The sequence below is a fragment of the Pisolithus orientalis genome (genome assembly GCF_024613125.1).
Source record: "Pisolithus orientalis strain OTSU chromosome Unknown F5J12scaffold_29, whole genome shotgun sequence".
In the NCBI taxonomy this organism is placed as follows: domain Eukaryota; kingdom Fungi; phylum Basidiomycota; class Agaricomycetes; order Boletales; family Pisolithaceae; genus Pisolithus; species Pisolithus orientalis.
The window spans coordinates 447,694-474,697 of NW_026260810.1; the positions used below are offsets into that span (position 1 = coordinate 447,694).

Consider the following 27,004-nt stretch of genomic DNA (forward strand, 5'->3'; position numbering starts at 1 on the left):
GTTAGAGTTCAGGTACCAACTCACAGAGACAGTGATGCCTTACCCAATGATGTCCAATGTGAATCCATGTCCATGTTCCCAGCAAGTGAGACAGAGGTGGAGCACACTGAATGGACAAAAGTGGTGCACAGATGATCATGTGATCATTGTGCCCAAAGCGAAGTAAGACCAGACATCAGAGATGCCATCAGACAGGCAGAACGATGAATGACCCTGGATGAAAGAGCACAAGTCCAGAGGAGGTCTTTGTCAGTGGCAAGAAGTGGCACTGACAAGTCTACATCTGAGAGCAATCAATCGCCTGAAAACAAAGATCCTAAAGGGAAAGGCCCTGACCCTAAGAACTGGGGAGGTTTAAATTTCAATGATGCAGAAGTAGATCCTGATGCACAGCATGCAGCCCTCACATTGTGGAATATGGTGAATATGCTCACCAAGGATGGTGGACTAGAACACCAACCTGGCATGCTTGAGGAAAGCCACTTGAAGAATGCAGACCTGGATAATAAAGATGGAGGCCTGACCACCAATAGTGAGAATGTGGAACATAGGTCTAAGAAAGAAAAGTCTAAGCACAAAAGGATGACTAAAAAGAAAATGACTAAGCCTGCAAAGGTGTTCCTGAATCCTGTAAAAGATATGGTGGATAAAGCTGTGCACCCAGATCACAAATGGTGAGAACATCAAAAGACACCTAAGGCCATGGAACCTATAAAACAGATCAACCCAAAGAGCTTCATAGGACTCATGTTCAAATGGATAGAGAAGGATGAGAAACACTCAAAGAAAAATGAGGGAAAGGCGAGATGAAAGTTGGACTCTTCCAGTGACAAGGACTCCAGTTCATCTGAGCCTGAAGACTTGTCCAGTGAGAGCTCTAGTGATGATGGCTCACCTTCTTCTAGCTCGAGTAGCAATACATCGAGCTTGTCAAGCTTGAGCAATGATGACTTGTCCTCAACAAGCAGCAACTCCTCATCCAACACAAGTGAATCATCTACAAGCTCGCAAAGACAATGAGGAAGGTCCCAACACCATAAAGGGTGAGGCAAAGGATGCCATAAATCTAAGAAGTGTTCCAAATCCCAAAGAAAGACAATGCTCAAGCCTATCCCACCAGACAAGCATGATGGATCTGATGACATCCACACTTTCCAGTGATTTGTTACTGAAGGTGCAGCCTATGTCACAGATGACCGAGTTGAGCCTAAGAAGTGTGCTTTTATTCTGTTGCACTACTTGACTGGAAAGGCACATGAGTTCTATGTGCGAGAAGTGTCTGGAGACCCTTACAAGTGGAGACTTCCAGACTTTTTCACACAACTCTTCAACTATTGCTTCCCTATCGATTTCCAAATGCAACAAAGGGAAAAGCTGCAATCCTGTTATCAGAATTCTAAAATGGTTAAGAACTACCTGTATGAGCTCAACAAGCTGTGGAATATGATTGGGGAAACAGACGAATGTACCAAAGTCCACAAGTTCTGGGCTGGCCTTCAAATGGAACTGCAGAGAGATCTGTGGAAGGAGAAGTTGAATCTGGAGGTCTCATTGTTAAAGAAAATCACTGCATCAGCTGAGATACTTGAAATTGCACAGACAGTTGCTGGTGATTATACCCACAAATCTAGAAGACAGAGAAGTAAGTGAAGGATGCTGGAAAGTGCCACTGCCTCACCAGAGATCCCCAAATGGTGGAAATCTGGATACAAATGAAGGTGTGATTGCAAACAAAAGGCCAGGGGTGAAACCTACCAGAGGGACAACAGTCCTGCAGAATCCTCTAACCAGGGAGGAAGGTGGGGAAAACACCCAGAAAAACATAAGTGCAATACTCCAAAGTTGAGCAAAGAGGAACAGGAACAGCACAAGACAGAGGGACTTTGCTTCAATTGCCACAAGTTGGGACATTTCTTCAGGAACTGCCCAAGTTGGCACACCATATCCTCATCGAGCAAACCTCCAGGGTTATCTAGCTTTGGTGTGGATGTCGATTTTGGTGATGTGGAGAATCAATGCCAATTGTCCAAATCATCCAAGCACAAACCTGGACTGTCATTGAACTTCATACCTGTCTGGAGATACACAATCCAGGATGAGGATGACAACCTCCCTGACCTGGAGAGTGTATGGAGTGAAGACAAATATGACAGTTGTGATGATGAAGTCACCACTGATGAGGAGGATCCTAACACAGGGATGCAAGTGTATGTCTATAATAGTAGACAATTCTGCAGGCCTCACAAGGGGTACTATGGGATCAGACACCCTTTAGAGGATCGGGCTATGGACCTGTTATTGGGAATCTGTTATCCAGGCAACAACCCAGAATTGCTATGCACCTACATGGATTCATGGTTCCTTGTATATGACCTGGGGAATGGGAGACACATGATTGTTGAAAGTGAGCACGACATGCTCAGACCTGAGGATGGGATTACTGTCAAGACAGACTTGTTAAGCAACCCATCATTCTGACTTGACAGTTGGTATTGGTTCCAAAAGGGAGAGCATTCTGGGATTCCGAAGCCAGAGTTGCAACATCAAGAAAGGGTGCAGACTTGGAGATCAAAACCCATAGGGCATCCCATTGAAGACCAAGTTGCCACCGATCTTGAGGAATATAGCCTACAGATCCTGGAAGGGGGAAACTGAGACAGGTTTGCATGTGTTAGGGAAGATAACTCAACCATACACATACTTGACTGTCACATGGAGGTTTGCCTAGCTCTCCCACTGGATAAGGTAACCATACCAGAGTTCAATGTCATGTGCTGGTATGCAAGGGAATTGGTTTGTGCACTTATGGAGCACTTATGGAGCGATCCCTTGGAGGACAATGACTTGGGAATTTGACTCCTGTTTGAAAGCAAGGAGATTAGTGCAAGTGATGAGAGATCAGACTCAGAAGAAAACATACTATGCAGAATGGCCCAACTGAAGAGTGCCAAAGCCTGCACTGAGGACAAAACTGTTCTACAATGAAACTCCTCAATTGCAAAAGACTTCACATGCAGGATACCCAAGCCACTGGTAGTCATTGTGCACATAAATGGCCATCCAGCATGTGTGCTGATTGATACTCTTCATGTCAGTAACCCTTGTGGAACAACTAAAGGTCAAGCAGATCCCACTTGAGAAGCCACTTACCATACAGCTCACCATTCAGGGCTCGAGATCTAAAGTGAATTTTGGCACGAAGGCCTGGCTCCAGTACCAGGGGATTGACTGTGAATGATATTTTGACATCATGAACCTACAAAACTATGATCTTATTCTGGGAACACCATTCCTTTATCAGCACAAAGTAATGGTGGGGTTACACTCACCTAGAGTCATTGTTGGAAGCATATTGCCCATGGAGATGAAAGGAGTGCAGGTTTCCACTCTGGAATCACATGTGACAGAAATTTACCATGACAATCTCAAAAAGGCAAGAATGTACTTACAAGAGCTTGCCAAGCCACTGTGCTCTCAAGCTGGTGCTATGGCACTGCCCCCATTCTGAGCAATCAACCATGAAATACCCCTGATTGATGAAAAGAAAGTCTATCATTGGAGACCATCGAAGTGTCCTGATGCCATGCATCACTTATGGACAGAAAAGAAGAATGCCTACCTTGAGGCCAGTCATTGGGAGTTGATGGCCATGCACAATATGTGCCCGATGATGCTGATCCCAAAGGCAGGGAACCCACCTCAGCTTCGAGTGGTGGTTGACCTGTGAGAACAAAATAAGAACACTCATAAGCTCACCTATGCCAGATATGGATGGAATTTTGAGACGAGTGGCCAAAAAGCCTTATTGATCAATCATCGATAGTGCTGATGCCTATGAGCAGATACAAGTGGTACCAGAGCATGTTGAACAAATGGCAGTAATGATGCCTGACAGAAACATGGTCAGTCTCATCATCCAGCAAGGAGATTGTAAAGCACTGGCCACTTACCAAGCCCTGATGAATCACATTTTCAGGGAGTATATTGGCTCCTTCATGGACATGTACCTTGACAACATTATCATCTATTTGGACACATTAGAAGAGCACATCTGACATGTCAAGACTGTGTTGGAAATACTCATCTGAGAAAAGCCATACCTGAGCAAAAAGAAGCTCAGGTTTCTGAATGACAAGGTAAAAATCCTGGGCCATGTGGTCACTAATGATGGGATAAAGATGGATCCTGATAAAGTTGACTGCATCCTCAACTGGAAGGTTCCAACAAATCATATGCTGTGTAAAGGATTCATTGAGTCAGTTGGTTACCTCGCAGATGATATCTACAAAGTCTGCATACCTCTAGGGGTGCTCACTGAAGCAAGCGCAGAGACTTGCCCCTTTCAATGGACATTCACTGAGCAATGGGCCTTTGAAACTGTAAAGCAATATGTTGTCACTTGTGCACAACACTGTCATGTACCCCTTGATTACAGACCAGACTGCAATCCTGTCTGGGTAATGACTGATGCTTGTGGGAATGGCATTAGTGGCATTGTAGCACAAGGAGTGGATTGGAAGTCAGCCAAAGTTGCTGTGTTCTACTCTGCAAAAATGTCTTCAGCTCAGCACAACTACCCAGTCCATGAACAGGAACTCCTCACAGGAGTGGAAACAATGTTGCAGCACCAGGACATCCTCCAAGGCATACATTTCACTTGAGTAACCGACCACAAAAGCCTGACATATCTGTTGGATCAGAAAGACTTGTCTGGGTGACAGGTGTGATGGTTGGAGAAGTTAGCTGAATTTGACTTTGGAATCAGGTACATACCAGGAGAGGAGAATGTTCTTCTGGACACTCTTTCCCAAATGTATGAGTTTGATGCTCCTGGGACAATCCATGCACATAGCGAATACCTGCATCATGACCTGGACATCAAGGAGACAGTACCACCAAAGGAGAAGCAGCAGATAATAAGCTCACCTTTGTATGTAGGTGTTGAAGCACTTGCAATGTCTACCAGGGCTTGTGCACAATCTGACACCCCTGTTGGGCCTTTGCTGATGGAGCAACCATCAGCTCACCAACAGAAGCTGGTGCTAAAACCTCCAAGGAGACCTCCCACACTGGCAATCGTGAGGCAACATTCCATGCCAACAATAGACCCAAATCCACCCAAGGATGAGGGTGGCAAGATAAAAGTTCCTGCTAAGGATCAGCTGGAGGGAACAGGAAAGGGACCTGCACAGCAACCCTGTGCTCTTACACCCCCAGCTGAGACTGGTTGACTGGAGACCAGAATTGAGTTTGCATGACAAATGAAGGATCATTTCATTCTTCTTGGACCAGGTGAACGAAAGAAGGGGGGAAAGGGTAGTGGACCACCCCCTGAACATGCTACAGACATGTTGCCAGACACACAGAGCTCATTGCTAAGCACATGGGAATTAGATGATACAAGTGATTCAAGCATGGCAGGCAATACAGAAATGAATCTTGTGCCCCTCATTGTGTACCCAGGAAATGAAGGCATACTTAGGGAAGCACAGAACAGATATGGTGAAGACCCATTCTTTAAACAGATACTGGATGCCCTGAAGGCATTCAAGAACTTTGAAATCACACTAGACAGTTTCATTCAATTAAGATTGCAAGACTGTGTTGTATTCTGTGTCCTGGACATTGCAGTAAATGACAAATGATTAAGGGAAATGGTCATTGATCAAGCTCATTCCCTACTCGTGCATCTAGGTGCTAGAAAAATGGTATCCTACATACAAGAGTTCTTATGGTGGGACTCTATGGTAAAGGACATCACCACATACTGCACATCATGTCAGACATGCCAATGAAGCAAACTGCTGATTCATAAACCCTTTGGACTGCTGAACCCACTCTCTGTACCATCCAGGCCTTGGGAAGCGATTGGAGTAGATTTCATGGGCTCAGCTGTATGCCATGGTGACATTCATTCATTGGGCTCTCCCATAGTCCATGACAACACTCAATCCCCAGCCTGCTTGTAACTGATGATGGCAATTCAAATCACAGCTGCACCATTCCCCATGACAACATCTCCTCTCAGGCTCAGCTGTACTTCATGGTGACATTGTGTTTGAGCACATGCCAAATAGGTGCTCAGATAAGGCATTAGCATTTTACCTTTTGTGGAGAGGGTTCCAGGAGAATTGCAGCCAGAGCACTATTGACAGAGTTCAAGTGGGATTTAAGATGTTGTGGGACAAAGCATATGTGTTGTGACTGCTTGGTTTCCCTTGATGCTCATAGAGAAATACCTTCAGCATGCATTTCTTCTCAACAGCGATGGTGTGACATTCCATGGGAACTGGCATCACAATGATGTGAAGGCAGCCCAGTCTTGTCAGCAGAAGTTGACGATATTGTTGCATCTATCAGACACAAGGTAAATTGTGAAGGAGCTGAATGGAAGCATTCAGGAGCCATGAAGAAGGAGTACATGGATAAAATACTTGCCTGGTCAGGATTGCTATGTCCACTTGACACCCCACTCCAGTACATCCATCTCACAATGGTAGGCTGCAAAACACTGCCATCAGCTGAGTCCCTGAGCAGGAAGGTGAGGCTAGCAGTCACATGGCACCTTGAACACCTTGCCTTTGGTGCTGTTGCATTCACGCTCTGGACAAGGTAGGTACCAGTAGGTGGCATTGCCAACAATGTTTTGATGGTGGAATCTGACAGGAACTATGAACTGCTGAAATTGAAGCATGGGGATGTCAAACTTGACTGGACTGTCGTAGACAACATGTTCATGAAATATCTTTGAGGTGAAGAAGTCTCCCTCACTGTAAATGAGCACAATGCTTACTTCGAGATCCACCTGAAGAATTGTAAGGGATGGCAATGAAAGTTGGATAAGGGGATGAGGGAGGTCGACTTATGAAGTCCATCCTTATATCCATCTTTGCATATCTTATCCATCTGATCTCCTTTTATTGCTATATACAAGGCAATCATTACAAGATTTATCCATGCCCAGATATGGGCAAAGCATGTGACACCTTCCTGCACCTTGTGTCATTTCACTTCTCAGAATCACAAACAAGGTCACAGGTCTATTTCATAGTAGTACAAAATATACAAACAAAAAAAAAAAAGGAGAAGTCTACTCTACTCTTCCATCACTTGCTCTTGCTCTCCACCACCCTCCTGTCCTTCTCTGCCTTCCAGCTCTCTTCTGACTTCTTCCTCTTCCTCATTGTCCCCCTCTGCACCTTCATCCCTGTCCTCTTGCACCTCCAACTGAGGTTGCTTCCATCCTCCTCCTGCATGCTTGAACTCAGCCATCCTGGCCTCACGCACGTCCTCCCTCCTCCTCATCTCCACCCATCCTGCCCACTCATGGTACAGCCCCCACTCATTGGCTGTCCACTCTGCAGTCTCTGCCATCTGCTCCATTGCTCTTGCCATCCTCTTGAAGGCTGTCATGGCCTTCTCATGCACCTCTGCATACCTCTCTGCAGCCTGCAGCTGCTGCTCCTCAAGTGACAGTAAGTTCATGGCTCTCATGTAACACATGAGCACAAGCCATGCATGGGCTCAACCTCCACTGGCCCATTGGCAATGGCTGATTGTCAGCCTCTGCTGACCATCTCATACAGCCTAACCAGGTGCATGGGCTTTCTCACTGGGCCTCAACACCCATAAGGTGCACAGATGGATCCAGGAAGAACTCATAAAAGACCCAATGGCATTGCTGCCACCTCCAATGCATGCAACAATCACATCCAGAAGTTTCCCTGTTGCCTCCTTCATCTCTGCTTTGATTTCATGTCCAATCACCTTTTGATAGTTGGGAATGGATGAGGGCCACACAGGATCTGATGAGGAATGGGTTGTAGCAAGGTTTGTAACCCAATCTCTCATCACTTTGTTAACAGGCATCCCTCCATGTCTTTGAACCAGTCTTGACAGGCATGACCTGAGTAGAGTGAAATTAGTAGCTTGATTGATTTACATCTCAAGTTGGGTACCTTGGCACCAAGCATCCTCATATGGAAAACATTTAGAGCTTGTCTCTGCACATCCTTGGAACCCATATAGATGATGCACTCCATCCTGAATCAGGCACACACAGTTGCAGCTGCCACACCATGTTGTCTGGCACCTGTTGCTGTAGTAATGCAAGTTTTGCTGAGGCATTTAGCTAGCAGGATCTTGGTTGACATTCAGCCTAAAACATTGAAAGGAACAGGCAAATGCACACCTGGCCAACTGCATTATTAATTTTATGTGACCCTGTATGGTTGCTGTAAAAGCATGAGATCAGACTGATTGAACTGCATGATTAGTGGACATGTACAGATCCTCTTGCTTCAGCCAAATCTGTGCACCATTGGAATACTTGGTCAAACCTTCTGCAAAATACTGTATAGCTTAGAAGGGTGGTTCATGTAACCATAGTGACTTTTGAAATCAGCCCAGAACATTGGATCATTCCATGTAGCATTGTGAGCCTCCTCTAACTCGATGAGACAGTTGAAAAGTGCTTCTAGTACATACCTGCCATCAAACTGGCAAAAACACAAGGAGAGAAGTGTCACTCCAGTCAGTCAAGAGGTATCCCAGCAACAACTGGGTAATGATATTGTGAACTTTGAACTCTAGCAGTGGACAAGTTGGAGGGTGATGATCCCTTGAGTCCTCTGCAGATGTTCTCAACTACCTGAGGAACTTGACCTGCTGGCAGTTCTTTGATAAGGGAGACTATGGGACTCCTGATGAAAACACCATCAGTTCCAGCTTCAACAACAGTGTCAAAGGGAACAATGTAGCAACTCCAAAACCCACTGTAAGGGGTATGGAAGTGTGCTTGTGGATACAAGCAATGATGTCAGGAAGCTCACTGTTCACAAATCCTTTGATAGAAGAGCCAGTCATTTCCATCTGGGAGATGCAGTATGCATATTCCAATCCAATATACAGGAAGAACTTACATGCAAGATGACATAAATGAAGGAATCTGCAATGGAAGCCAAGTGAGGAAGCCAGTGCAGGGACATTGATGGTGCTACAAGAGGGACATAGGACAGGCTACATGACTATCAATGAATTTTCTTTGGCCTTCATGATCTAATGGCATGTGCTAGACCCACTCCAGTGCTGGGCACTAGTGCACTGGCAGTGATTCAATAGGGTCACTCAAAGTTGAAACACATGAGCAAACTCAAGTGAGGTTGAGTTGTGAGTTCAGTGAGTTTGTGGGTTAAGTATTTAAGCCCTGACCATATATTAAACCTCCACAGGCAAGAGTGCATAGTGCAGAAATGGTAGAGAGGTAGACAATGCTATTGAAGCTCTGATTGGAAAGTAAAACTCTGCAGAAAATGCTTATCAATAGAGATATCTAGCATATCTTATTGTCTCAAACTCAATGGAGTGGGAATGACAACATGTTATATGCCTAGCTACTACATGACCATGTAGTGTGCATATACAGGGGGAGGAGGGGGATATGTTGTACAGTGTATATGGGGGGGGATATGTTGCACAGCATGTATATAAGCAGGGGGGAAGGGGGATACATTCTAGATGATGATAAGAATGTGGTCATAAACTGTTGTTGAGTTTGTGAACATCTTCATTAGTCAATGAAGGGCCTTGGTCCTCACCACCAGCTACACCCCTCTGCAGGGTTAGGTTCTGCCCCCAAAGCTCTTCCAACTTCACTGTGAGTTTCATCTTCTCTAGCTCCTGAGCTACCATAGCTTCCTCATGGGCATACTGCTCATGCTGCATTGTGAACTGGTGCTGGCATTCAGCCAGGTGGCTGTTGGCCTTCCCATTCTCCTTCCAGTAGCTGTACTGGAGATGGTGACATTTCACCTCTGACCTTTCTTGTTGTGCCTGTTGGAACTGCTGTACAAAACTCATTGAGGCAGATGTGAGATTTGAGGAGAGTCACTCAGCAGGCATTTCACAAGCATGCTTACAGGATGACTTTGATGACAGCTTTGAATCACTGTCATCTGAGAGCAGAGTGGTAGTGGGAGGGGAAGAAGATGAGAAATGGAGCATAGAAAACATGTTGGAGGATGCAATGTTGGAATCACTGACCTGGGTTTAAGAAGGGCTTGGTCCTGTTCAAGGGATGGATGTATGGGCTGGAGTTTTGGACAGGGGGATACAAATGGGAAGGGGGGATTGTCATTCAAGTTGATAGGATTGCCCTTGTTAAAAACAGAGGGGTGGAGGGACAGGATGGCAGGTGACCCAGGCATGGGGGACAGCAATGGGGCAAGTGACAAGTGCTCAGATGCAACAGGAGGAAGGGGAGATGGTGCGGGCTTTTGAGAAAAAAATGGGAGGGGGGATGGGGAGGCAAACATTGACTCAGAAAAAAATAGCACAGGCAAGGGAGCAGCAGATAGTGGTGATGATCTGAAGTGGGGGAGTGGTGGGGCTGCAGATGATGATGACCCCTGCTCAGAACAGAATGGGGGAGGGAGCAGTTGGATCATCAGCAATGGCATCTTGACATCCACACTCATCAAATCTTCTGCAAAAAAATGTCAGTAGTACCACTACCCTCTCCTATTTCACCTTCTTCGAGCTCAGGTGAATTTGGCACACCTGCTGAGGAAAAACTGGGATCCCCACCTAATGGGTCTGGCCACAGCTTGAACAGCTCAACCACATGCCTTGTGAATTTCTGCCCACTATCAGCTGCACTCCAGGTGCTATTGTAGGCATGGTTTGTGTGCCACCATCCATGCAATTCCCCCCACCATGGAAATTCCTTCTTGATCATTGCTGATAACAATAGTAAAGTGACAGATGTGAAAAAAAAAGTCTACATACTGATGGGATTTTTTGTGCTGCTGCTCTCTACCAGAGCCTTGTAGGTACATCCAGCACCAATCTGCCCAAGTAGCACATTCTGTTTTTGATACTTGGTTTTTAAACTGTAAAATTTTTAAGTGGTAGTTTTTTTATTTCAAAAAAAAAGCACTTACACTTCAAGTCGACTGCAGATAGGAGCAGCAAAGACAGACAGGTTGTCTCAAGCAAGGGCCTGAAATTTGGGTGTCTCATCACTGACTGAGAAGATTGCCTTCATGATCTCAACATATATGGCACCCTTCTCATGTCACAATTGGTGCTTGCTCCTACCTTCCTCCCAAGCATCTTGTGTAGAGTCTGAGAAGAGCTTCTTTTGTTCTGATTCATGGGTCCTGCACCACTTGATAAGATGATCAGTCATACAGCATAGGATTTCTCTTTCTCCCAGAGAACTTGAGGGACTGCTACTTTTGTTGCCAATTTGAAGGGTTGCACTGCTGGCAGGGGGGGACCAGAGGAATTGGACTCCATGGACAACAGGCTGTTGACAACAATCAAGGAGAGTGAAGCAGAGAGTGGTCAGAGTTGGAATTCTGCTGTCCTCAGCTGAAAACTCACATCAAGCACCTGACAAACACCTGACTCCACAGCTGAACCTCTGGCAACTTAGAGTTGCACTAATAGCATTGTAGTAGGGGAGGCAGGATAGGTGGGAGAAGTACAGCCACAGGATGATTAGTCAGCATGAAGGGAACATGGACAAGGGAGCATAACTAGATAGCATCAAATGTAACACATGGGCCATGGGGAACTGGATACACTACTTCATCTTGGTGATGAAAGTGGCATTGACCTAAGGACCAATGCTGAACACATAACCACACAGTACCACCATACTGACATTCCACACAAACACCATACCAACACTACAAGACAAACACAAGGCAACCACACAGCATACACATGCAGAGGATAAAAAAGCAGAAGCTAAGTAGCAAACCACAGGAGCACACCCCATACTACTGCCAACCTCCCTCACAGAAACCAACCATGCAACACACAGGGCCATTTTGTGTCCACACACATACCAGATATCACAGCAGCATGATCCCAAATAGGCACCCCATACACAAGCAACTACTCATTCCCATCAGGACATCAAATGCCAGACTACCAGTCCTCATCCCCTCATGAGTACATGCCAATATGTGGAATTCCCCTGACTGGAGAAAACTCCCCAGAAAATGCAGGTGAAGAGTTCTTCACTGCATTCCCCACAATAGTACTCCCCACACCACCAATCTCATCAGCAGCACAGATAACACACAGAGGAAGGTCAAACTCTGCCCCATCTAGCATACAAGAACCACTAGCACCCATTGTACCATCAGTAGCACCCCCAGCCAATACCATCAGTACCATCAGCACCACCAGTGCCCCCTCCATGTCCACAACCAATGGCAAAAGTTGTACTGCTCTTCTATGGGGACTGCACAGAAGCAGAAAACCCAGCCAACTTCCTCAAAGCATTTAACAGGAGTATGCTGTTCTTGAACCCCCTGGCAACTGACTTGCAGAAAATAATGGCCCTGGCCAACTACCTGGGGATGGGGTCACTAGCTGAAAAGTGGTATGGCAAGCTGACAGCAATGCAGTGCACAAACTGGGATGATCTCACAAAAGCAGTCAATGCTAGATGGCCACCAATCACAAGTGCAACACAAACATCAGAGGAATACCAATTGGAATTACTTGCACATCAACTGGATGAAGAAGATGTAGGAGTGATTACAACCATAGGATGATGGAAGGTGTGGTCACATGTAAAGTGTGCAGAGGAAGCCATGGGATTGGCAATGCTAGCAGGAATCAAAACAGGACAAATGTTCAAATGTTGGTATGGAAAGTCAAAAAACAACTACCAAAAGCCATCAGGAAGCTACTGGATGATGAATATGCAGACTGGGAGATGTTCATAAAAGATGTAAGAGAGCTGAACATGTTGAGACTCAAACAGGAACATGGGAGATAGATGAGTGTAAAAAGAGGGAGGAAGAATGAGACCAGAAGCTGCTACAGAGAATGGAAGCAGCAAAGAGTGCAACAATGGCAGACCTCACAGCACAACTCCAATGCCTCACAATAGGACAAGTTGCTGTGTCTCGCAACACCCCACAATCATCACCTTCAACAACTACCCCCACAATGAAGGGCAGAAGAAGTACTTGTTCCAGCTCACAACTTGGTCTGCAAAGCACAAAGAGATAACACAAGTCACCAAGCACACCCCATATCCCCTTAGACCAGGGATGGCAGCAGTATGCTCAGGAGAGTGCTTTTGCTGCAGGATCCACAGACATGAGCAGAGATTGCCCAACACCAGAAGGGGATGCATCCTGACTTCACCACAACAAGACAGTGTGGAAAGCCCTCTGCAACAGAACCTTAGGCCCCTTCAATAGGAGTAGCACATATAACATCAGATTGGTAGCCCTTGACATCCAGGGAAACAAGACAGGGTCATTGTGACAGACAGCATGATGACCTGTATGCTTGATGTACCTACAGTGAGGGACAAAAGTGTTGCAATGTTTGTGAGGTGTGACTTGCTGCCAATGTAGCTCAGGCTATTCTACACAGATAATCATGATACCTATACCATTGGAAAGGGGTGGCTCTAAGCTTGCCAGAGCACTAAGGTTCAGTCCAAACAAATCAATTCATGCTGAGATACACCCTATTCTTTCCAAAAAGTGCATTGCAATGCTTTTGTCCCTGACTGGTGAAATAGTGAAAAGTGACCTTTTGATGGGATTGAGGGCATGAAGGGTGGGAAAATATGATTACATAACAAACCACATGATCATCCAGATTCTCAAGGAATTCTTATCAAATACTGGTGGCCACCACAGTGCCATCAGTATAACATGCTCTCAGAACCATCAGTCCTTTAAAAAACCTGTTGTCAGTCATTTCCTGGACTGTTTCCCCCCATGCCTGATGTGGTCTGGGACTAATCAGTACTTGGAAGGCTGAAAATGTTATGGAGGTCAATCTGGCACTTCAGAACAACATGATGTACAAACCAGTCCCCTCTCAACCAATGCATTTCTGGCACAGGGACAGTGGTATGGAAGTTGGGTTGAGACAAAACCTCCTTGTGCTCTAAGCACCATATGAGGGTTTACTAGATCTTGCTCTGATCTGAACTGTAGATGACCAGGGAAGGATTATTTGGTCATATGTGATCAAAGGCAATATTCAGGGCCAGATGGAAGCACAGGATTCTGCTCCATGGCAGTTCAGTAGCATATCCTTCTGATGACACCCAGGGTAAAGAGGATTTTTTCTTGCCTAACTTCCATACCACTGTCCCTGTGCCAGAAATGCATTGGTTGAGAGGGGACTGGTTTGTCCATCATGTTCTGAAGTGCCAGATTGACCTCCAAAACATTCTCAGCCTTCCAAGTTCTGATTAGTCCCAGAACACATCAGGCATGGGGGGGAAACAGTCCAGGGAATGACTGACAGCAGGTTTTTTAAAGGACTGATGGTTCTGAGAGCATGTTATACTGATGGCACTGTGGTGGCCACCAGTATTTGATAAGAATTCCTTGAGAATCTGGATGATCATGTGGTTTGTTATGTAATCATATTTTCCCACCCTTCATGCCCTCAATCCCATCAAAAGGTCACTTTTCACTATTTCACCAGTCAGGGACAAAAGCATTGCAATGCACTTTTTGGAAAGAATAGGGTGTAACTTGGCATGTATTGCTTTGTTTTGACTGAACCTTAGTGCTCTGGAAGGCTTGGAGTCACCCCTTTCCATTGGTACAGGTATCATGATTATTTGTGCAGAATATCCCAAGCTACATCAGCAACAAGTCACACCTCACAAACATTGCAATGCTTTTGTTGCTTACTGTATTTGAGCATTCACTGCTGCTGAGGACTGGCCTTACATGAGGAACTACAAGGGCTACCTGTCTCAAAATTGTCTCTTCATGTCAAGTCCAGGCCTACTCCAACCAACTCTGACACTAGACAAGGTCTGGGGAGAGGTTTGGAAGCAAGTCTGACAGAAAGAACTGAACTCCAACTGGTGGAGTGTTGGCAGGAATGAAGTCCACTGAGATAAAGGTGGAGAAGAGTGAGGGCATTGGGTTTAACTCATGTGCTACCCCCTTGCATGATCTCAGCCCTTGTATTTCAGAGGGAGAGTACAGATGGACAGTTGGAGGTAACTCTGACAGACAGAAGATGGAGACAGAGGGAGTAGGAACTAAGTCAATATTCGTACTGAAGAACAGCAGAGTATGATACATGCTTTTATACTACTACAGAGGTACAGTAATCAGAATCAGAACTGACATATGGAGACTTGTAAAACTTCCTAGATGACAAATGAAGGGAAGATGGAGGACATGTGAACAGGTAACACAGAACATCCCCAAGAGGAAACAGTCCAGGTGCTGGACCATGCAGTGCATGTGCTGCAGAGTACCTGATCATGCACTGTCAGGGAGAAGTCTGAAGGGTAGTCACATGACTCCTCAGGGGACAGCCCACATGGTCCAGTAGGAGAGCAGTACAAGTCTGACAGCAGTCAGAGTGGAGATGACTTGTAAATGTCAGGGGATGGGCAGAGTTGGTGTGGAGTGAGCAAATGACTGGCAGAGAAGGGGTGTGGAGTGAGTGAGGACCTAAGACAAATGCATGGTCATGACACTTCACATATGCCCTCACTGGCTTTGGTGGGTCAACTGCAGATGCAGGGTTTGGGACCTGTGATGCACTTCTGGTTCCCTATCAAGGTGTTTGTTACCATCTGAAAGCATGGCACCAGCCTGGATTAAGGTAAGTTGCTATTCCATCCTGCCCAGTGCACCTGTAACTTCTAATTTATAGACCTCAAATCCAAGAGGAGGAGTTATTCAACTTTTGCCATGCTGGACTTAGAAATGCTGTTGAATGGATATTTGGTGTTATAAAATGCAGGTGGAGGATTCTTCAAATTCCCCCTGAATATAGCATCCACACCCAAACACAAGTACCTGCTGCTCTCTGTGCCCTCCACAATTTTATATGGCACTATGATCCAGAAGGGTTCTTTGACCCTGACCTTGCCATGGACATAGGAGAGGATGATGGTATTGGAAGCCTTGGTGATGGACCAGCAGATGCTGCAGAGAGGAGAAGGGCTGATAATAGGTGTGACAACATTGCAGAGGAGATGTAGATTGACTATCAGCACCAGCTTACAATTAGGGGCCTTGTCTGAGCCTCAACATTCAGATTTCATGGTGTACAAATATATGTCCTTACAATTGTTTCACACTCATGGATGTAGAGACATAGCTTCCATTGTCAAAGGAAGCTTGTCATGTACATTTTATCATGTACATATTTGTATGAAGGGGGGGAGGGGGGGAGTTCAAATGATGTGCAAGGGGGGGGGAAGTACATTTGTATATTGTAAAAAAAAAGAAAGGGGAGACCTATTTCTGCCCATCCTGATACTTCAACAGCCAATGCAGCACCCAAATCTGCTTCACCAGCTCCTGATGCTTGAGGAAGATATTCACTTCATCCAGGGTCATGCTGAGGAAGTTGTGACCAATGTTGATCCAATCATATGTTGAGAGCTGCAGCATGTTGTTGATATAATCCATGGCAGCATCAACAAGGGGGTTCATAACAGGTGGCAGGGGTGGTGGGGGCAATGGGGTAGTGATCACATGCATGATGTTATTGAGCTTGGAAGTGATGGTGGCAATGAATGAGTTGTGATCTTCTTCAGCATGCACTTTGGCTGATGGGGGGCAAGAGCACTTCAATCCACCCTTGGACATTGCAACAGACTTGGCTTTCCTTTTTCTGCAGCTGATGCTGGTGATGGCTGATGATAATGATGACCCAGCCAATGCATGCAACAGAAAGCTTAATGGTGTGGAAGGGGGGATGAAATTTGGATCCACATACTGTGCCCTTGCAACAGTGTGTGTTGAGAGCATGCATCATGTCAAGGAGGGAGAGGGGGGAAGGGGGGTAGGAATAGTCGAAGCAGTGGGGGCTGCAGTAGAGGCAGGAGTATCAAAGGCAAAGGTCATGACTGTAGAAGGCATGGTATTTGTGTGTGGCTGGTAGACAAACTGACCTCAGCTATGTGAGGGGAGAGGGAGCTCAACACTTGTGAAGTGGGGGAACCTGGAATTGCAAAATGGCTTTGTGTCTTTGTGCACCTGACTAGATGTTAGTGGATGATCTGACAAGAAAAAAAATACATTACCTTTACATATTGATCCCAAAGATTGGCATTGTCCAGTGAGATCATTGCACCATGCTTTTTATCATAAGTAAAACCAGAGGCCACTGATTTAAGATCAGCAACAGCATAGTAGGATTTTTTATGCTGGATAATTGTTAGCAAGGAAACAAAAAGGATGATACAATGACCTACTACCTTGAACTTCCACTCACACAACTCCACTGTCTTATTGCCATTATCTGGACCCAGTGGATAATGATTGGCCATGTGGGCTGCTGCAGCATTCCACATAACCTTCTTAAAGTTTCCATCACTGGTCTGTGAAAGATGAGAGGCCAGGAAATCAAGTAATGCACCTTCCTTCTCTGTTGTCCATACCACAGCTTTCTTGTGGGTCCTGGAGGGGAGGCAGGGGGTTCCACAGGTCTAGAGGATTTATTGTAAGACCATGCAAGTGCAATGAGTGGGCTGATCCTGCAGATGAGCCAGATATTTCACAATTGCAGTAACTGAGTGACAATTGTTGGTTGCATACCTCAGGTGGATGCACATGGTTGTTCACATCACATGATCCTCTTAACCAAAGCTGAATTTGAAAACTTGGACTTCATGTTCACAGGGTGAATGGCACCTTATCTTTTCCAGAAACAAGACTAGCATCAAGGCAGAGTTGTTCCATGTCTTTTAGGTAATGAGTGATATCTTCAGTATGCCCAGAAAACCCCAGGGCTTTGTTGGAACCTCTGAGCAGCATACCTTTAGCTCCAGACATCATGTAGAGAGGTGCAGGAATCTGGTTTGGAATTTGGAGAATAGAAGGCATGGGATTTGAGAGAGACAAGGCAGGGGTATTCTGAACAGGTATTTGAGTAGGAAGGGTAATAACAGAATTTACAATTAAGGAGTGGCAAGGAGGGAGTAGTTGTTCAGCACCTAGTTCTGAATCACTGGATGGTGAGGAAATGAGGAAGTTAGTTCTGATAGAGGTGAGAGTTCTTGATGCTCAGTGGGAGGTGTGAAGGGTTTGTCAAAGTTGAAACCTCTGGGAAATGCTGGGTAAAATGCTGGGGACTCAGGACTCTGAAAGATCTTGTCTAAACTGAGATCTGAGTCTGACAAGTGTGGCTCTGAAATGTCTCTGGGATCAGCTACCAGGATTAAGATTTCTGATGAAGAAATAGATAGTCTGCTCTAGGAGCTCTTCAAGTTTGGTTCTTTGATGAGTGGGTCATAAGGATCTCCTTTCTAGATCTACAGACCCTCACAGTAGGCTCCAAAACATTGTGAGATCACTTCAGTCAACCCCCTTTGGAGACCTATTAGGTCTACATATTTCTACAGATGTATACACCTATGATGTCTTGACAGGTTGGGTATCCCCAACCACTGGTGGGGAAAGGTTTTTCTCCAGCACCATGCCTGGGGATTCTCCAGGCCCCCTATGGATTTCTCCACAATTAATATATGTTTCTGCAAATATGTCAGAGTGACTGAGGTCCAGATAGGCCTTTCTCCAGCTGAAATAGGGTCTCCATTGGACTTTCTCCATGCAAAAAGGGACCTGAATGAGGGTTTCTCCAGCTGAAATAGGGCCTTAATGGGCCTTTCTCCATGCCAAAAAAAAGACCCAAATGGTGCTGTCTCCAGCTGAAATAGGGCCTCCATGGGACTCTCTCCACACCAAATGGTGCTTTCTCCAGCTGAAATAGGATCTCCATGGGACTTTCCCCATACCAAAAAGGACCCAAATGAGGCTTTCACCAAATGGGTTGAGAGAATCACCTAGCAGTTGTGGGGAATCTCCAACAAAGTGTGGAGAATGTCCAAGTGGGTTGGGAGATTCTCCAAGCAGGTGTGGGGAATCTCCAAGTGAGTTGGGAGAATCTCCATGCAGGTGTGGAGAATCTCCAAGTGGATTGGGAGAATCTTGATGCTGGTGTGGGGAATCCCCAAGTAGGTGTGGGGAATCTCCATGCAGGTGTGGAGAATCTCCAAGTAGGTTGGGACAATCTCCATGCAGGTGTGGGGAGTCTCCAAGCAAGTGTGGAGAATCTCCAAGTGAGTTGGGAGAATCTCCAAGCAACCCAACCCCCTTTCCATAGACAGTGGGATGTCCCATGATAGCTTTGGAGGCTACTGTGGGACATCCCCCCCCTCTCTGGAGGCCAGTGGGATGTCCCATGATAGCTTTGGAAGATACTGTGGGACATCCCAACCCCCTTCCACAGGCCAATGGGATGTCCCATGGTAGCTTTGGAAGCTACTGTGGGACATCCCACTCCCCCCTCTGAAGGCCAATTGGACATTCCACCCCTCTCCATAGAGGCCAGTAGGATGTCCATGTACTATACATATGTCAGAATACCAAAATGCTCTCAGATCAATTTTGTGGCAGCTTCAAGACAACCAGATCCACCATGCAGGTCTGTATTGACATATTGCACAGGTAATGTTATTTACTTTTCATACTAACTCACAGAGCACAGTGAAGGGCCAATGTTGCAGATTAAATGGGGGTAAATTGTGCAGCTGCAAATGGTAACAACATGGTGGGTCTGATAAAAGATAGACCTGTTTTAGTAGCAATGCAGGTAGATTAATTCTCAACACAAAAATAGGCTCTTAGAAAAAGCATTGAACAATGTTTATGGGGCAAAGTTAATGAGAGAACCTAGACAAGACCAAAATAAATCCAGAAGTCAGCCTCTGCAGCTCTACAGTACTTGCATGTAACATAGAATGATGATGATAACAACACCTGATTAGTAAGCATAAGATGTTGCCCTGAAATAATGGGTAGATGGCCTGAATTTTGAGGGGAATAAAAACACTCAAAACTCAATTTCCTTCAAGTTTGACAGGTAGGGTTTTTCCACATGGTGAGGGGGGTGGGAAGGTTGGAAAGCAAGGATTGAAAGTGGTGTTGAGGCAAGGTTAGCAGTACTAAAACCCATGGAGTTATTCAGTAAAATGGTGGGTTGTTGGGATGGAATAATGATGCTTGCAGTTATTACATGAGTAGCAAGTGGAACAAAAGGAAAATATCAGAAAAGAAGATTGGTGTCATGCCATATCATGATAAATACCAGGTGTAACAAACCATAATGAATATACAACAACCAATACAGAAAGAGTATGTACCACTTCATAATAACATACACATGCAACAGTAGTGAGCAGAATGGAAGACATAATAATGAAAATGGAGGAAATACATCACTAATAAGTGGAGACTCGAACCCCTGAAGGCCCAAAACAGAGGGAATATGTACCACTTGGTAATGGAATACATGTGCAATGGTGGTAAATGGAGAGCCTTGGAAGATGAGCTCTGTTTGTGTGGGTTTCATGTGTGCAATTGACAATGAAACATTGGTAAATGCTGAAACAGCAAGAGAACAGTAAGGAAGATGCAACAACCAAGACAGAGGGAATACATACCACTTAGTAATATGATACACATGTGATGATGGTGAACAGAAAGGCTTGGATGATGCCATGACTCTGTTCCCAAGGGTCTTGTAGATGCAATCAATGAGAACCTTCAAAGGCTCCAAACCCCCAGGGCACCAAGCCCTCAACTCTTGTGGACAACCATGCCAAACAGTCAGGGCAAGAATGGATGGAGGTCAGTAACAACATGTCCATGAACAGATCCCAATCTTGAAACCTTTGTATTTGTGATATCTCCACTTACCTGCACCAGGTGGAAAATCCATTAGTAGTCATGTTGTTGGTTACACTTGAGCCAAATTAAGAATTAAAAATAAAAAGCAAAGCCTTATTCAAAACAGGTATGTTTACAGGGTCACCATGAAAAATACTCTGGTCAAAGTATGCCAACACTCATCTGCCAGGGACAGATCCCTTGGTTCCATGTCCAGATGTCCATGGACAAGAACAGTGGCAGAGTCAGGGGTGTCAGTGGACATTAGATGGATTGATACAGGGGGAGTGGGGACCTCCAGTCTGATGGGGGAAAAGGGGAGGATAGGGACTGCAGTGGTGCCCTCCTGACAGGATGATGACATTGAGGGAGCCAAACTCGATGGAAATGATGGTGCTATGGGAGATGATTACTGTCAAGGAACAAAAATCTTGGAAAATTGCCCACCTTCATGCTGGGATCTCAAAAGTAGGATGTCAGCAAGGGTTTCAGCATCAACTGCACTCAGTTCAAGATGCAAAACAATAGTGATTAGAGCACCTGCATAACTGTTGAATGTTAGCTATCAGACAGTGGTTAGAAAATCACACACTTAGGTTGATGGCACTTATGCTTCACCCATTATCAAGTGAGGGTGGCTGGCACATAGTGAGACAAGGATTGGAAGGGAGAGGGAGAGAAACACAGACCATATTGTAAGTTGATAGGTGGATCTCCAACAGAAGGTTCTTCTTCCCCATTTGTTAGCAGCCATGGAATAACATGTAGGATCCACCTCAGTGAATCCTGCATGCATGGTCTGTAGAGATGTCATAATTACACTCTCATTAAACGGATCATTGGGCACCCCAGGTAAAGAATATAACTAACAGAATAGATGCAAAGGCTAAACACTTACTTGTTCATGGCTCACTATGATGGAAGCAGAGACAACACTAGGAAGGACAGGAAGACTTAATTAGCATCCCTACACAGGAGTAATCAGGGATCAGGAACTGAGGAAACAAGCGAGCCTCAAACTCACCAGCTTGTAAAATGAACAGAATATACTCAGGAAATGAAAAGGTAGAGTTTAGGGTATATCCATACCAAGATGACTTTCAAAGGCTCCAAGCCTTTGAGAGCTGCCAAGGGCACCAAGTCCCTGGCACTTGGTGGGGGACACACCAAATGTTCCCCTGGCATAATAGATGTTGAAGAGAACATACCATTGACCATGAAAGTAAGAAAGTGAAGAAGAGAAACCTGATTAGCGTCTCCACACAAAGGCAGTTGGAGCTCAGTGAAGGAAGGGAGATGCAAGCCTCAAACTCACTGGCAGGAAAATTGAAAAGACTCTAGTATTGGAAGGAGAAGATGGAACTGAGGGTAGCCATGGCAAACCATTGGCCTTAATAGATAATGGAGAGAATGCTGCATTAACCAGGAAAGTGAGAAAGTGAGTAAGAGAAACCTGATTAGTGTCCCTATACAAAGATGATCAGAGATCAGCAAAGGAAGGGGGAGACACAAGCCTCAAACTCACCAGCAGGAAAAGTGAAAGAGTCTTGTCTCAGATGGAACAAGGCAGACCTGGGGGTAGCCACAGAAAACCATTGGCCTTAATAGATGACAGAGAGAATGCTGCCTTAAGCAGGAAAGTAAGAAAGTGAGCAAGAGGAACCCAATTGGTGTCCCAATACAAAGATGATTGGAAATCAGCCAAGGAAGGGAGATGCAAACCTTGAACTCACCAATGGGCAAAGTGAACAGAGTCTTGTCTGAGAAGGAGAAGGCAGAGATGGGGGCAGCCAAGGACAAATGTCAACCTTAACAGATGACAGAGAGAATGTAGCATTGATCAGGAAGTTTGAGAAAGCAAAGAGAAACTTGATTAATGTCTTGGGGAGATGCAAGCCTCAAACTCACCAGTGGGTAATGTGAACAGCTGAGTCTCATTTGGGAAGTAAAAGATGGACTCCAGGGTAGCCAAGGAAAGCTGGCAGTCTTCAATGCCCCAAGTTGTGCTATATGAAGTAGCACCTCCATGAGATGGAGTCTTGTCTGCATGACCAACAGCCAATCCATACCAAGATGACTCTTGAAGGCTTGGAGCCTTTGAGAGCTGTCAAGGGCACCAAGCCCCTGATGCTTGGTAGGGGACACACCAAGCATTCCCCTGGCATAGGATTGATGACAAGAGTGGAGAGTTGAGAGTAGAGAAGGGAAACAAGTGTGCAAATGTGTTTAAATCTTTTTGTTGAATCTATGAACATTATGAAATAGATGTCAAAATAAGGTTTAATGTCAATGTTCCCTGAACCTAATTTCTTGCAGTGATCTCATCTGTATTCCAAGGTACCTGTATTGTTATCAACTGTTCACTGACACCTACCATGGTTATTTGTCAAACAAATATATCACCCTTGAGCTGCTGTCTGTAGGTTTGACATCAACTTTTTTGTTTTTATTATATCTTCTGCTCACAATGACAATGACAGTCCTACTCTATCGGTTGACATGCTGCATTTTTCCTCTACCCCAAATGCCAGATTTCCATTCAATTGACCCTTCTCAATAGGATTGTGCAAGCTAGAAGGAAGCAAGGGTGCTAGTGTGAATTAGGCATGCAGGCTTCTTCCAGGACCAAACAAATAGCTCAGTAGTGAATGTTTCATCCTCCATTTTCTCTTCTTCCTTGCCTTCTTTTCTTCACTCACTTCAAATCAGGTGTGTAACCCTTTGTGCAAGATCATAAATTGTCCACTAAACAATGTTTGGCCTGAACCCAGTCTTTCCTTACCCAGTCATTCCTTACCTGAATGTCTTTTCCTTTCCATCTCACTTGATTTTGCATCAGCAAAGAGTGTGTGGTGACTACATGTTCCACAGTTTGACTACATGTCTACCAGGTCAGATTCATCATGCCTGTGACTAGGTCATCTGCTGTTACTTTCTAAGTTGGTCCCCCTGTTGGTGCCCAGAGGTCAAAGAGAGTCAATCCTACCATCACTTCACCCACCAAAGCCCAACCTTCACATGGTGCAAAGGCCCATCACCAGGTAGTCAAACATGAGTACAGACCTACTTCCTGTGTCTTGTGTACTACTGTCTCAACTCTTTCCATCAGTGTGAGGCAGAAATCAGGATATGATTTCTGAAACACACAAGCCAATGTCAGGGGATGGTGAGGAGTGCCTGGTGTGTAGCACTACCTTTTTTTTTTTTTTTGCTTACTGACCACTGTTTTCAGAACTGCAAATCCAGCTCTGTAGCTCAACATCCCCCTCTCCAACTGTGCTCAACTTGCAATTCTTCACAAGGGTTGACAGAGAAAGAACATGAGGATCAGTATCTTGACTCCTTCCAGACAAGACAGGTTACACTCCAGGGTGGTATGAAGCTTGACCATGCTGTTGCCCTTGAGCAGCTATGATTGGGCCTCATTTCTATGGAAGATATAGTTGCTGAGCAGGGTTGCAAGAAGTGTAAGTGTGTGATCTATGTATGTAGCTGTATTCCTTCTCAAGGTTGCCACCAGCTGTTACCCCCAATGACAGTGAAGAGGATGAACAAGCTGTTGAGAGTACAGTGCAAGCTGAAGGTGATCTGGTCTCAGAGAACCTGGTGGATCATGATGGTCACCAAGCTGTTGAAAATATGATGGACTCCATTTGTCATGATGATGTTGAGCATGAAACTGCATCAGGTTTGTTTATTTGATTAAACTGCATTATTCACATAATTTACATGTGTCATTGAATAGACAGTGATTGGTCAGCTGACCAGAGGCATGACCTTAAATGCAAACAAACCCTGAGAGAAATATGTGCTGGAAATTATGATACTGATAACCATCCTTCCACACCCCCTCTCCCTTCTCCATCCTCATCAGAAGAAGAAGACAGAGCTGCTGATACCAAAGGTGACACTGACAGCTCTGTGACCAGGAGGCATAGGGAAGCCAAAGGGAAATCTTGTGCCCTAGCCAACACATCCTCTGAAGATGAGGATGGACCTAGTGACACTGGAGACCTCCCTGATGGCTTGGAGATGACTGGGATGCATAGGAAACCCAAAGGATGACATCATGCCTTCTGCAAGGTAGTAGTCACACCCTCCTCACCTACCCTGGCCAGTGACCTCAGTCAATGCAAGGATGCATCCAGTGCAGAAGCAGGCTTACTGTGCTTCAAACCAGGGCAGCTTCCCTTGGAAGCCATACAAAAGGCACAGGCACTTGGCATGTGCACCACTCAAGAAGCCCAGGTGATTGCAGATGAGTATGGCAAGACTCTTTGGTCAATCATGGCTGCTGGTGGTCTTACCACAAAGGCAACTCATACTGAATCTGTGTGGAACATGCATCAGGCTTGGTATGCACATACCAATCCAAAAGTGTCTGCAGGTCAGTACATCCTAACTTGTTGCAGTTTTGACTCCACATTGATTCAATTGCAGAGGAAACCAAAGACTACTATAGGCATCACACCAAGCACTATGAGGACCATAAAGATGAGGACAAACATCCTCAACTGTGGGCTGAGATCCAGAAGTATTGGAGTGAGTGTGTCAGTGGGTCCAAAGACATCAGTTCCAAGGTGATGGTGGGCCATGTAATGGCTTGCCATGACTCCTTTACACAAGGGGTGGGTAATACCATTGTGATTGTTTGCTTCTTGAATAACCTCTTGTACAGGCACAAACTTGGTGCAATGTGGAGGGCATACATGTCTTTGGATGTGTAATTTATAGTGGGAGTGATGAAGCTGCATGCCAATCCCAAGGAATTTTTGCTGGATCTTCCCTTCTCATGCAGCTTGCAAGTGAGAGGCAGACTGACATAACACAATTATTAGAATACCTGTCCACAATTATCAAGTATGTATAACACATGCCATGTACAATTGCCCACCGACTTTTCTTTAGGTATAAAATCCTTAACTATGCTGCTTTGGTGCCTCTTCCTGACTTTAATGTGCTGTCACAACCCCATTATGACCATGCACTGGGATTAAAACCTCAAGAATACAGGTGTGATTGCAATCAGTGAGTTTTACCTACAATCATACTCCATAAATTCTGTATGTCAATAAATCTATATGATTCATATTCATCCTCTCAAGTGCTGCCACAGAAGAGAATGGTATCACACAAGGCTAGAGAAATGTTTCTTGGAAGTCATTGCTTGATCTGCTGTATGTTCATCAGTACACCATCACTGATTGGCCTGCTGGAGTCCCTGCTGTTGGTCTGGATTTCAATGCCAAATGCCTCAATGCTGATGAACTTTGTGCTCTGACTGTTCCTTTCCTGAAAGAGTCAATGGGTGCAGATTACCATGCTGAGGCTCCACTAGATGATGAAGAAGACCAAGCTGAATACCTTTTCCCTTTGCTGAATTCATCATTTTACCTCAAGAAGTGGATTGATAGTGAGTTGTTGACATGAAATGGTTGCCCTCACTGACATGAATAATCCAGATCAGATTGAGCTATTTTGCCACAGTGATGCAAGGATGTGTGACATTCCACTTGTGGTGAACACATTGAGCCAGCACCTCTGTGTTCTTTCTGATTCAGATGCATTTGTTCAGGCCCTCCCTAAAGGTGACAAGTTTAAGGAGAGAAGTGCCCCTTCATCTTTCCCTGGCCAACCTGTGTGAGGATGAGTGCCATCCAACAGATGTCACCCCTTGCCAGCAGCATCCAACACCCACCATATGACTGTGCCTTCTTTATCCCCAGCTTATAGATTACCCCAGCCACCTGTGCAGTGCCATGTGTCTCCCTCAACATCCCACCACACCCGATGACAGCAATCACCATCCTGCACACATCACCCCTCTTCTGCAGGATCACACCACCTGAGGCAAGGGCATTTGCCATCCTATGGGCCTTGTTCCACTCAGCCAGCATCCCACCACTCCCTCTCCCTCCTTCATCCCCTGTTGAGGAGTCACAACAGTCATCTCCATAAGGTCCATTGTTGCATGGTGATCATCACACATATCTTGCTCCAGCAGCTACATATCATCATCACCCTCCTTCTGATAACTACTCTCTGACCCCACATCCTTGCCACTGCCCTCAGCATGAGTCACACAAGCACTATAGAGGATATCAGGACAATGAGAGTGATCATGGTGGTCTTTCACAACAGGGAAGAACTCACCAAAGGTATGTTCCTGGGTAGCCTACATGTACAATGAGACTAACATGCACAGTGTGGTTGAATACATTTATTGAAGCCCTCCCCACAAGAGACATTGTTGTCATGACTCTGATGACTCTGATGGACATTCCTATCACACCCATGAT

At 45.3% G+C, this 27,004-nt stretch overlaps 4 protein-coding genes across 4 annotated transcripts; 2 read left to right on the top strand and 2 right to left on the bottom strand.

Moving 5' to 3' along the window:
* Nucleotides 1-7,587: 7,587 nt before the first annotated feature.
* Nucleotides 7,588-8,987, bottom strand: F5J12DRAFT_784819 (uncharacterized protein; the record flags this gene model as incomplete). The annotated part of the gene is made up of 9 exons (XM_051743108.1): nt 7,588-7,906; nt 7,943-8,043; nt 8,078-8,131; nt 8,192-8,234; nt 8,288-8,310; nt 8,340-8,498; nt 8,651-8,796; nt 8,832-8,871; nt 8,922-8,987. 9 exons carry the CDS (start codon nt 8,985-8,987, stop codon nt 7,588-7,590), a joined length of 951 nt encoding a protein of 316 aa, XP_051597451.1.
* Nucleotides 8,988-9,534: 547 nt separating this feature from the next.
* F5J12DRAFT_784820 (uncharacterized protein) lies at nt 9,535-11,019 on the bottom strand (the record flags this gene model as incomplete). The annotated part of the gene is made up of 6 exons (XM_051743109.1): nt 9,535-9,843; nt 9,918-9,936; nt 10,042-10,483; nt 10,558-10,737; nt 10,786-10,889; nt 10,937-11,019. The coding sequence occupies 6 exons, from the start codon at nt 11,017-11,019 to the stop codon at nt 9,535-9,537; spliced, it is 1,137 nt and encodes a 378-aa protein (XP_051597452.1).
* Nucleotides 11,020-21,798: 10,779 nt separating this feature from the next.
* F5J12DRAFT_784821 (uncharacterized protein) lies at nt 21,799-22,518 on the top strand (the record flags this gene model as incomplete). The annotated part of the gene is made up of 4 exons (XM_051743110.1): nt 21,799-21,927; nt 22,132-22,143; nt 22,190-22,353; nt 22,407-22,518. 4 exons carry the CDS (start codon nt 21,799-21,801, stop codon nt 22,516-22,518), a joined length of 417 nt encoding a protein of 138 aa, XP_051597453.1.
* A 1,340-nt stretch (nt 22,519-23,858) lies between these two features.
* F5J12DRAFT_784822 (uncharacterized protein) lies at nt 23,859-26,663 on the top strand (the record flags this gene model as incomplete). The annotated part of the gene is made up of 13 exons (XM_051743111.1): nt 23,859-23,885; nt 23,938-24,079; nt 24,143-24,172; nt 24,226-24,393; nt 24,451-24,460; nt 24,824-25,092; nt 25,146-25,255; nt 25,384-25,565; nt 25,614-25,718; nt 25,822-25,864; nt 25,896-26,118; nt 26,168-26,345; nt 26,540-26,663. The coding sequence occupies 13 exons, from the start codon at nt 23,859-23,861 to the stop codon at nt 26,661-26,663; spliced, it is 1,611 nt and encodes a 536-aa protein (XP_051597454.1).
* Nucleotides 26,664-27,004: the final 341 nt, after the last annotated feature.